This window comes from Macadamia integrifolia, chromosome 3, assembly GCF_013358625.1.
Source record: "Macadamia integrifolia cultivar HAES 741 chromosome 3, SCU_Mint_v3, whole genome shotgun sequence".
NCBI lineage: Eukaryota > Viridiplantae > Streptophyta > Magnoliopsida > Proteales > Proteaceae > Macadamia > Macadamia integrifolia.
Window position 1 is genome coordinate 18,183,491 of NC_056559.1, and position 12,402 is coordinate 18,195,892.

At 38.4% G+C, this 12,402-nt stretch overlaps 1 protein-coding gene across 1 annotated transcript in view; it reads right to left on the minus strand.

Moving 5' to 3' along the window:
- Window positions 1-4,184: 4,184 nt before the first annotated feature.
- LOC122073897 (serine/threonine-protein kinase BSK1-like) overlaps window positions 4,185-12,402 on the minus strand; it is a 19,951-nt gene continuing 11,733 nt past the window's right edge. The window contains exons 5-9 of the mRNA XM_042638588.1: window positions 9,090-9,175; window positions 8,425-8,613; window positions 5,553-5,717; window positions 5,352-5,465; window positions 4,185-4,772 (exon numbers count right to left, since the gene is read on the minus strand). Coding sequence (XP_042494522.1) covers window positions 4,518-4,772; window positions 5,352-5,465; window positions 5,553-5,717; window positions 8,425-8,613; window positions 9,090-9,175 — 809 coding nt within the window. The 3' untranslated portion in view covers window positions 4,185-4,517. The remainder of the gene's footprint in view (window positions 4,773-5,351; window positions 5,466-5,552; window positions 5,718-8,424; window positions 8,614-9,089; window positions 9,176-12,402) is intronic.

The following is a 12,402-nucleotide window of genomic DNA, read 5'->3' on the forward strand; positions in this document are numbered from 1 at the left end:
TGGAGGTCAAGACCATCTTCCCTTGAGCCATGAGAATCAGAAAGACAGTCCGAACTAGTATTAATCAAGGGTCCACCCCTCTTGACCCGAAACAGAGGTTAAGTTCAGGTACAATTTATCAACCAACTTGTCATCATGTAGACTTTATATAGACATTGTTTTAGTGTATATAGTAGTTTAAATTCAGTTAATGTATATAGGTGTGATAATTTAGCCATGCATGTGGAATAGTAATAACTGTGAAAAATGTTCATTCTTAAGCATCTAATAGGAAGACCGATCGAACCTGACACTTACCCTAAATCTCTAGACCAGACCAAATTTTGGGCCCTTTTCTCAGGAATTGGGCCGACTCCAGGGTCCTAGGCCCATAATCCTAGGTGGCGACTCCAAACCCTCATTTGCATGATCCCGATTCCCATATTGGACCATCATCAAACCCCTGTCTCGAATGATAAATTTCACACTCTTAAGAATTAGGCCTCCACATATCACCGAGCAGCGATACAGCAGTACTGGGCCCGCAAGGTAAGCACACATGACACACCCCCTCCCTCTCATGAAAGAGATGGAAGAGAGGAGAGAGGATGGAATCGACATGCATAAGTCCATTTCCGGCTGCTACCCTCACAAGTTACTCCTCTTACATGGCTTCAATAATCATCAACTTTGTATAGGGTATCATCCACGCCATCATCACCATCTGCATCTTATCTTGTTGTACATCTCCCCTGTCAGTATGTGCCATGGAGGAGGATTTGGAACAAGATCAATGAGGTCATCAGTATCAACACCCCAGTGTTGAGGTGTCGTAACAAGATCTAAATAGTATCATCGTCAGAGTAGATGGCAATGATGGAACCATTTTCATTTGTCTTATCCTCATCCTTTTTCTCTTTCTTTGAATCTCTTTTGAGCTTCATGCACTCTTTTCTCATATGCCTTCTTTTTTTTTTTTTGGTAATAGTGGGATGTAATCTCCTTGTTTTTTTCCCCAGTTTCTATCATAAGTGCTACTTGTTGAGGGGAGGGCAAGTCCCTGAATGTTCTTCCTATCTCTTCATTTAATAGGCTTCATGTTAGTTAACTCATTGAGAGCACCCCATCTTGTGCAAAACTGCAAAGAGACACCATCAATGTTTCCCACTTATTGGGTAACAAACTGAGAAGTAACAAGACCTGTAACTTATCATCAAACATTATCTTCATGGACGACATCTAATTCTCAATGCTTTGTGTCTCGTTCAAATGTTCTACAAATGGGCGTCCTTCTTTTTACTTCAAGTTCACAAGCTTTTTTATCAAGAAATTTTTGTTGCTTCCTCTCATGCAACCCTTCTAATTTCTTTCACAATGATTGTGTCGGCATCTCTGTGGCTACGTGATGAAAAATTATATCATCTAAAAATTTTCTTATAAATTCAACAATTTTTCAATCCGACATCTTTCATTCAGCATCAGTCATCTTTTTGGGTTTCACCGTATCACCTGCTACGGGTGCGCACATATCTTTACAATATAACAAGTCTTCCATTTATATATTCTAAATCTTCCGCACATATCTTTACAATATAACAAGTCTTCCATTTATATATTCTAAATCTTCCACTTTATTCCGTTCAAGTTTATCATCCATGTTGTAGTGTCTTTCTCTATCTTTTGCATATAATTCAAGAATCTCGCTTTGATTCCACTTGTTGGAAAAATAACCATTTTCTTAATCAAGATACATAACAATAACCAAGTCTATGTAAAATAATAATACCCAAATTAAGCCAACTACAAAAGTACATATCAATTTTAATGTGAAAAACTTTTTCAAGATGAAAGAGAAATTTAGTTACAATATCACCTCTCTCTCTCTCTCTCTCTATATATATATATATATATATATATATATATAATATAAAAGAAACAAATAAAGCATATTGATAGAGACGTGACCGCGTGTGCGGCAATCTCTCTTAGCCTTTATCTTTTTAATCGCCTTAGTCTTTGTGGGTCCCCTTCCTTGAAGTGACGTGAGGAAGGCCCAAACAAGTATTATATATTTTTCTTCTGTCTTCTCCTTATCAATTGTAGTGGTTTTTTTTTTTTCCCAACATTTCCCTTGCAAGATGTGTGGGGTATATGCCTAAACACAAATGGGCGAAATGAATTGTGCACTATAGGAAGTACAAAAAATCACATCCCCATTGATGCCCTATGTGCATTGTCATTGATCCTTTCATTGATGCATGTGCCACACACCCTAATAAGAATCCTCCTGCCAAATACTTTATGGATGATAGAGTTGAGATGTGTGGTTAAATCAATTGTCACTTGGGATCCAAGGCCAATTACAAATATCAATAGCATCCTCAGAGCCTACTTTCCGGCAGAAAGGTTTTTAAGTATGGAAGAAGATGACTAATATTGTTCCATGTTAAAATTCTTTTTGGAAGAGAAATTTAAATCAAGAGGACTGCTGTGGGGAAAATATTTGGTTTTTAAAATCCATCCCAAAGAAAAGAACGATCTGAGACCAGCCGCCATCCAAAGTGACTGAGGAGAGCTAGGTTATGGTCGCGGGAATACCTAAAACCTAATCCTTAGGAGGTTTTTAGCCTTACAACAATCCTCCCAACAATGAGAGAGATTTTGAGTTCCCTGGGATTCACCACTCCCAAACTTGAAACTGATGCTATCTAATTTACAATTTAGGTGAAAGGAAACATAAGACTCAATATGTTGGAATAGAACTGAGAACCGATTTAATAAGAAGCGAACGACGTGCTGGGGAAAATAAAGATGCTTTCCAACTAATATAACTTGCTATGAACTCGATCTAAAACTTTAGAAAGGCAATTTTCCTTGGATCTTCAAACTAGGAGAGGTGCTCCAAGGTAAAAGGAGTGCAAAGGCATTTCATGCATATATTGGATCTTGAGGTAGGAGTATGCTTACTGCATATAATTTCACTTTTTTCAAAATTCACTTTGTCTAAACTTAGAAATAAATCAAGAAAACTTTGATAGATTGAACTTCATGGAGAGTGGCCCCACAAAAACTATGGCGGGGGTGGAGGGAGGCTTTCAAGGGTGGAATTGCAAAACAAATGTCCAATATGCTCTATCCGAAGATCCAAATCTCTCTTTCAAAATTAGACCACTACCACCACTACCTCCTCCACCTCAGCTTATTACATATGACCCGAGCTTCATACTTTTGCCCGTCTTTTCCATTAATGGCCTCAGGTTGTGCTGTGGTAAGTACCCCAAAGCCCCTCCCCCCACCCGAGAAAAGTGTCATCAAGAAAAAAAAAATGTGGTGTTTTACGAAAGAAAAAAGAGCAAAAAAGAGATGGTATATCTCAAGGGCATTTCTTACGATTTTAATTCCTTTACAATAGTTTTGTTATCGAAAATAATTCAAAAGACAGGAAAGCCCTTCTATAGTGGAGATGGAAAGATAAATTTTGTCTAATTTCTCTCGAGTCCTAAAAAAATTAAAACAAGATCCATGAAGCTTTTGATAGAATAGAAGACTAAGGTATCAAGATACTAATGAAATCACACGATGACTCAGAGAAACCAAGGAATTCAAAAATGACTACCCAGCATGTCCGCTCTTACTATGTTTCATAAAATGAACAATCTCACGAACCCCAATAATGTTAACAGAAATCTGACAGCCACGAAAGAAAGCAGCCTGAAAAAGAGAGATAAATCAATGTATACCAAGCTATGTCTTTTCAATCCCCCTATACTTGGAAGGCTGCATTCAATCCCAATACTTGCTTTATCTATGCAATTCCATCATCGACAACCATGGAAATGTCCCAACCCCACCTTTCTTTGAAATGACATTTATGCCCCCATCAGAAGAGAGAAATAGACATTAGGAAATGCTAGCGCTCATTACACAGCCAGGGAACTCAATCCCTTTTTATTATTAGGGAAAAATAACACCGCCTGGATCCATCATTATTTAATTCCATCTTTGTTATTAACTGAGGTTTGGTGCATTGAATTCACAGATGTCCTTCCAAAAAAATTATTCCATGGCCACTGCGGATGTGGTGGATGCAGAAGTGAGAAAGCTTGTGGAGACAGCATATCCAATAGCCAAGCATATCATCACAAAACCCACATTGACATCCTTCATAAGCTCGCGCAGCTTCTCATAGAGAAGGAAACTGTGGATGGAGAAGAGTTCAAGAGCCATTTTATTGATGGTAACGCTGAGTTATACATTTCTTAACCCATCAAAACTCTTGTGGCCTTTCAGAAGATCCTGCTGTACCATATATTCCATACATATACACATTTTAAACCAGACCATCATCTTACCAAAAAGAAATCAAAAAAGATAATTGGAGAAAATACAAATTAAAAAAAAGAACATTTTCTTTTTGCTATTATACATTCTTTGATTGAGTGGCCAAATCCCAACTCGCTCAAATCTCAATGTTCTCTTATCAACAGCAATGGATAGGTTGGTGCAACTATATGGATTATACAACAGGGCTCACAGGATTAAGATCCTCTAGTGCCTCTTTGCTTCTTGTCTTCCAGTCCTGCTGCTTCGTTCAACATGTCTGATGCATCTTTGTGCATGTCAAGCTTAGCAAGCGCAACAGCCTGCATGTAGAAGGCTGTCGGCCATTCTGGGTACACACACTGTGCTTGCATTGCATCTCTGAGGGCAGCATCTGGTTGGTCACTCATGAGATGGCAGAGGCTACGTCGCGCATAAACAGTAGGGGAAACCATTGTTCCCACATCAATGAACTGCAAAATGCATGAAGGCCATGTGAGAGGGCATTGATTTGTTACATACCCAGCCAAAATGGAAAAGGAAAAGAAACAATTTTGTTTCTTTTACTAATTTTCTTGGACATTAGATTTTATAGTTTATGGTTTGATGGTCTCAAGTTGTAATACTTGTAGCATCATCACCTATATATGCTCCAGACTAGGGTAGCTACTATTCAATTGGTGTCACACCTTATGGATGGGTTATTATATAGACCAGGAACCATTCTGCCAAATTGCATGACTCAGAAAACCAGATGGTGAAACATGTGATGGGCAGTGATTAGGGTTCACCCCACAGTATTGGTAGTGTTATGATAATGATATCACCATAGTTGTCAAGGCCTCGCCTAGGAGCCTTATTAGTGTCACCTTGATATTTCTCTCCTCCAACACCTTTGATCACCTAGATGCCGTGACAACTATAGGCTTCACTGTCCTAAAACAATTAGACTAAACATTTTAAAATCATAAGATTTCCATTGGCAACATTTCAAGGTCACCAGTTCAATAATTGACCAAGCAGTTGGGGAGTCCAGCAATAGAGAAGCATACCTGAGAATAACAATCTATTGCGGTCTTAAAATCTTTATCACGGAAGGCAAAATCCCCACGCTTCCTTGCTTCCAGCATATCTCGCATTTGTTGTGTCCACTCTTGGAAAGATAACTGAGAAAAAACCATGGACAAATATATCTCTCAGCATAAAAAACAATAATATGCCAGATTTTTTACCAATCAGTACAGGTCCATTACCTCATTGGTTCCTTCATCATCTCTGTAGTGTGTCATCACCAAAATTTGATGGATAGCTGTGAGGTCCATTCGTGAACAAGCCTCACCCATTGGAGAGAGAGGATGCTGTGGTGTAGGAGGAGCTTCCTCATGCTTTGGAATTCCAAGCATCACATAAGACGGAACCTGAATACCAAAAAGTCCTGATGATCATGCACCGACTCAAAGATTTCTGGTTGTGACCTAGTATTCGTCATGAGCAAGCAAAAAAAAATGCATATTGATTTCAAGGAAGAATAAAGTATTTCTTGTAGCGACCTAGTATTCATCATAATGGACAAGTACATTTCTCTGGCCTGAGAAGTAGTGTTTACATCTACCACCAACATGCAAGAAACATCCCCACCAAACGGAGAAACAAAAATGGGAAGTATACCAGGATTCCCAGCCAAGTACAGTTTGGCTACCCTCCATTCAGTTATGTTAAAGGAAACCTAGAGTGGAAGAACTACGACCACTTCCAGCCAGACCACTGTCACTATAATCCATGTTCAAGGGGGAAGAGAACAGTGATGCAGATAAGTCATTAAAGGGTTTGTTTTATTAAAAATAAGTCTTTGGTTGGGTTATGTAGGTATTGGGCCTTTGATACAATGGGTTTTCTTTGTAATAGGCCACTTTAATGGGCCTAAAATATGGGTAGAAATTAAGAAAACGAAATTTAATTCATTAATTTAGTTCATGTTTTAAGCACTTCTTTGTTATTTCAGTTTTCTAGTCAGTTTAGGTTTCCCAATTAGTTAAGGATTGCGTTAGGCCTTTCACTTTTAATATTTGAGTCTGTTTTGAGTCAACTATAAAAGTTCTGAGGGGCTCAACTCAAGCAAGGTACATGAATTTGAATGAAAATTTCTCTTACTGTTTGCAAAGACATGTCTAAGATAGGTTGTGTTCATCAACTGAGATATAGTTGAGGGTGAGAGACCTAGGCTAGGATAGCCATTCCCCTACCCCCATTCTTCCTTTCTTTATTTCCCTGTTTTAATTTTCTGACTGTTCTTGAATCTGAAATTTATTGAATTTACTAGAAATCCTACCTGGGATTGGATCACCTGTGATTTGATCTTACATCAAACAGGATGGAAGAAACTATATTGGCTAAACATTACATTAAACTAATGACCTGCCATTTGTGTCATACATACTTGAATATCACCATAACAGAGCATATCAGGTTCCTACTCGACGGTAAAATACGTCCCAACCGGGACTTGAACCCAAAACATGGTAGTATTTTTCATATTCTCACTTACCCATCTTGGACATATGATCTTTAAATTATAGGCCAAAAAAAAGTCGAAAGTAAGATCTTAATCATACAGGCCAAAAAACAAGGTGAAACTAAGGACAACACACATGCTTATGCACTTTAAGATGTATCATAATACGAAATTGTAGTAAAGCAAATCTAAGGATACAATTAATCAGGACCAAGTGATAGATTAGACTGGGACTAAGAGAAGGAGATAGAGCACATAACATGAATCAACATTGTATCTAGTTTGTAGCTTTATCACCCCCACCCACCAAAAAAAAAAAACAAAGATAAGCATGTAATATCGCTGTCACCCCACCCCCTACAGCGATGTTTCAAAACACGGAATTGGGGATCAGATCGGTCCCCGCCAGTTCTGATCTGTCAACTGGAATCAGTCCCAAAAACCCTAGAATCGGCCCTCAGATCTGAGAACACAATGATTCTAGGGTTTTGGACCATGAATCGGCCAGAATCAGGATCGGTCACAGCCAATTCGACCAATTCTGATTCCGATTTTTGCGGTGCCCCCCAACAGACATAATAATAATTATGGTCCTCATCGCTGTATATACAATTTCGAACTATCCGTGCATAAAAAATAAATAAAAATCATCAAATAAATGTTCCCTGGTCCAGACACCCAAGAACACCTACATCAGATCCAAAATCAACTCTTATGCCTACCCCTTGATTATGCAAAACAGAATTGAACCATACGCAATTCGGTCATTAGACACGGTTGGAACAATCAAGAGAAGGAGCGGAGCTGAAAATCACCCAGTCTACCCATTTATTGCCATCCCTATGATTTGCCCATCAATTGGAGTGTTTTCTCCTCACCGGGATAAGAAATTTTTATACAACACTCCACTTGATACCTGGATATGGGAATGCTGACATAGATATTGATCCAGAGAACTGGGGCGTGACTTTTCATTTCCAAAGATCCAGGAAATGGATACCATGGGGAGAATACTGTCAAGTATGTTAATAAAATATATTCTAAGTGATTCTTTCATTTTCCTTTTCTTTCTGGTAAAGTTAAGTAGTTTCTATGGTCAGGTTATGCCACTTTGCTAAACCCTGTAATTTTTTTCTAAGAACAATAAGCTATTAATACCGTATTCAGAAAGCATCAATACAGGATCCAGGACAAATGTAGGCAATGTATGGTCAGTACTGTTGATATAGATATGGCAAATAGAAAAGATACAAATTATAAAACAGGAGGTCATTCAACAAATAAAGTTGGCTTCTCTGTAGTTTATGTGGATAAGACGAGAAACATTCTTCTCCCTGTGCAGATACATATGCTAATTTTCAGTATCTCGGTCAGAAATTCAGCCCTATCAGATCTAATCACCCCAACATATTTATATGTTGGTAAGCATAATTCTCTAATCAGTGGGTCTGGCTTGTTGCCCATTGCATTTATATAACAAAAGATATAATCAATGGTCAAGTGCTTGTTATTACAACCAATGAGACAAGCAAATTAATTAGGACACATACAGACATACATACACAAATACAAAAACAGTAACCTTCAATAAGAATCCAAATAAAAGAACTCACATCAGGTTTTGTGATCAGTGGTGCGAGTGTTGCAACAAGGTTTTTTGGATTTGGTCGCTCCCGAGGTTCATATTGCAAACAACGAGAAGCAAGCCCAACAACCTCAGTTGCCTCTTCAGTTGAAAAGTTTCCCTCCAAGTGTGAATCCATTAAGAGAAGAATGTTTTTGCCACGTATCATGTCAAGAGCCTGCATATATGCATGGAAGATCAAATTAACAAGATCAAGCCTCTTGGTTCAAATTATACTTCCCTTGATGAGTGTTATAAAACATAACATATTTCAAGGAGAGAACGAGCAAAAGATTAGATGTCCACCTCTAATGCAACCTAGACTTCGGTTGGTTCACTCCATTATTGAGGACCCCACACCCATCTTGCTGGTCAATTTTAACTCAAAACAGCAGAAGTGCTTCAGAAGTGAGTTAGGTTGAAAAATTTAATAGATATACACACTAGATTCCATTACAGGGAAATGACATTCTTGTGTAATTACAAGAAACTTTAAACTCACTTTTAACACCGACCCTTTCTGTTCATGTCTACCTCATAAGATGGCAGCATGAATTAATGATGATGAAACATCACCAGACCTTGTTACATTTATTTATTTATTTTTACCCTAACAAAAAGCATAGTTTGAATTGACAATAAAGTAAGTCTTACATGACTTGGAGGAATGTGTTTCCCACTAAGAAGATCCAAGAGGACAGTTCCAAAGCTGAAGATGACACTTTCAGGAGTGACCCTTCCTGCAGAGTTACATATTTGAAAGATTGCAGAAGTATTAGTAAATATAAACTAGGAAAAACAGATGAGATAGTATGAATTAAGAAACAGTAATCACGCACATGGTTGCTGGTCCTGTGAGATATTCATCATCTGTTTTTCAAAACTAAGGTTAGGCACAAAGCCATGTAGGAGACAACAAGAGCCAAGAGGAGATATGATGCTACAACACTTAGATACTTGGCATCATCTTGGGACCTTCCGTTATTGTCTTCCCCCCACACCCCACCCCCACCCCCACCCCCCCCCAAAAAAAAAACCCTTATTTTGATGTATCATCTCTTTTCCATGTTTTGGATCCCCTTCCCCCTTTTTTTGTTGTAACATCACTTTGGATTTGTCTTATTTCTGGCCTCCCTCCATTTTCTTGTTCCCCCTACTTCTTTGCTTGTTTCTCCCTCCCCACTCCCCCCAAACCCTTTTTTTTTTCTCAATTTTTGCTTCCTGGCTTGTTTAGTCCTCTCTGGTCAGGCTGGCTTGTTATTGGTAGGGCCTTCGCCTTGCTTAGCCGGTTTAGGCTGTCTGCTGTATCAGTTTTTTTTGTGTGTATATTTTCCATTCACTCACAAAAATAAAATAAAATAAAATAAAAAATAATGCTACAACAAAAGGAAGCCATAAATCTCAAAAAGTAAAAAAATCACTGGAACATTGGGCAGAGGAGTTTTATAGTTCCAAAGCTGAAAAGGCCTTTAAAAAGCTCCATGTATATATGGACAGCTATGTTACGGTACAGAAGTTCCAGAATTGGACATTAGTAGAAAAAAAAACCAGTGGAAATGGATGATATACAAAAAAAAAAAAAAAAAAGAATTCTTGTGAGGTTTAAATACTGGACAAACATTTAAAAAAAAAAAAAAATCATGAGTGGAGAAATAACAATAAAACAAGTCAAAATTTTAAAATGCATGGAAGATTACATAGTATCTATCTTCTACCCAGATGATGTCCCCACTATGAAATATAACAAGTTCATAGTCAAGAATTTAAATTTCATTTCTCCTACCATAACCAACATTAGATACATGTGACACATTTCCAGATTACTTATGGAATGTCATCAACTGCTTGAGAAGGGTATCAGAGTTGATGTTTATCATCCATTACAAATAAAAATGCAGAAGATTGTGGCCAAAATTAAATGAAAAATATAAAGGTATCTGGACTAATTGAGATCTCACTACCTCTATCCACCGACTTGTACCTGCCTGCCAGTCCTAACACTTGTAAACGTAGAAAACTCAGCAGAGGTCATCTTAATGCCACTTTGCAATGTCATTGTTGTCATGTATATATAATCAATGTCCATTAAGAGACTCTATTAAATCATCTTTATACTATCAAACAAAAAATCAGATTAATTGCTTTGTTTAATCGGGGATGTCAGTATGTCACTCACATACTTCCACTTCCTCATTCATACTCAGTTGGATTTTGGGTACCAAGGTAGCAACTAGCTTAATCAACAACGAGGAACTCATAAGCCATGGCAAACATAACAATCTCATGTCATTTCATTTGATAAAACTAATAACGTTGGGAAGTCATCTGTGGGCATGTTGCATTAATGTAAAAAAAAGCATTTCTCATCTACGTATCAAGCAGCCGTGAGTTTGGCAATAAACCTTTACTAACAAGATAAGAAAACTTCACAAACCATAAATTTGCGACAAAGATATTGCTAGACATGAACAAAGTGACCCTAGTGACCTTGTGTTTCCTCTAGAACAGAATCAGGAAGGGTTCTGCCCAAAACCCCAAAAGCATACAACTACAAGCAACATCAACAGAAGCCAGATCCCATCAACCAAGCCTCCTAAGTAAAGATCCAAGAATCCTTTTGGTAATGAATTTGCATTCAAAAAAAATAAAATTTGAAGCATCCTAGAGTTGTAGCATTGGATTCTGATTCATTTCTTAATCAATCCAAGTCAACAAAATTCAGTACTCATGGATTCAATCAGGATGATATAGGATCAACAATGTAAACAAAGTCTATTTGGATTGGGAATTCTGTCACACCGACTCACACTTTGCAGGCTTTATCATATAATTACATATCAGCAACGAATTACTGACATAGAGTGAGGACGTTATAATGCAGGGCCGGTGGGTCCCGAAAGACCCAACCCGGATGGCTGATGGGCCCACTTAAAAACTTAAGCAACTCAGGTCTAAGATTAGGTGGCAAATTAGTAAATAGATTGATGTTTACAATCGAGTGGCAGCCCAGTAACTAGATTGAAGTTCAAAGGGGTGGAATGGCACTTTTGTAAATAACCAGAAATACTAATGTTTAAATAGGTCAGTTTAGAAGTGTGGGCACAAGTGGTAATTTGATTTATTGTTCAGGGTCGGAATTGGAACTAAAGGTAATTAAAGGACAAAGATTAGTGGCACTATTGTAATAAATCAAGATTTAAAAGGGTCACAAGGTTATGGAAGGGTTTAGATTTATTTACTAGGGGTAAACTAGGAGGGGCAAGACTTAATGGCAGGAAGTAATAAAGGGGAGAAAGGGAGGGTCATTAATATGGGATAAGAGAAATCAAAGGGTTATTGATAACCCACAACAGTTGTCTTCAACCTTTGGACAGAAACAAGGGCGGCAGAACCAGTCTGATTTCAGGTGATCGATCTCACATATGTGGGCCCCACTCAGAGTGAAATTTCAGGGATTAATTCTTAAGATTCAGCCCTACAATAGTAACCCGCGATACCTCGAACCAGCAGCCTCAGATTAGCTTGGAAAATTCTGAAACAAGGCCTGGCGAAAGGGGTTGTGCTATGTTCTGGTTGCAGGGAAGGATTTCATTAAAGAAGGGGATGCAGGAGTTGAAACCCTAGGGCTTTGGGTTGCCTACAGGGTATAACCTTCAACCCAAACTTCAAGTCCAACAGATTACAGATGAGAGCTCAAACAATTGCATTTCAGTCTGCTTGCATCACAAGTTGCAGGAAACGAAACAGAAAAGGAAAGAAGAGAAGTTGGGAGAGAAGGAGGGCGGGTGGGGCACCGCTCAGAAAGGGGTTTCAGCAAAGGAATTTACAGGAGAAAGAAAGAAGAGAGGGGAGATAGAGAGATCACAGGGAAGAAGAAGGGGGGGTTATCTCGCTGGACAAGGAGAAAATAAGAGAGAAAAGAGGAGAGGGAAGAGATCTCACAGAAGAAGGAAGAGGGGGGGGGGGG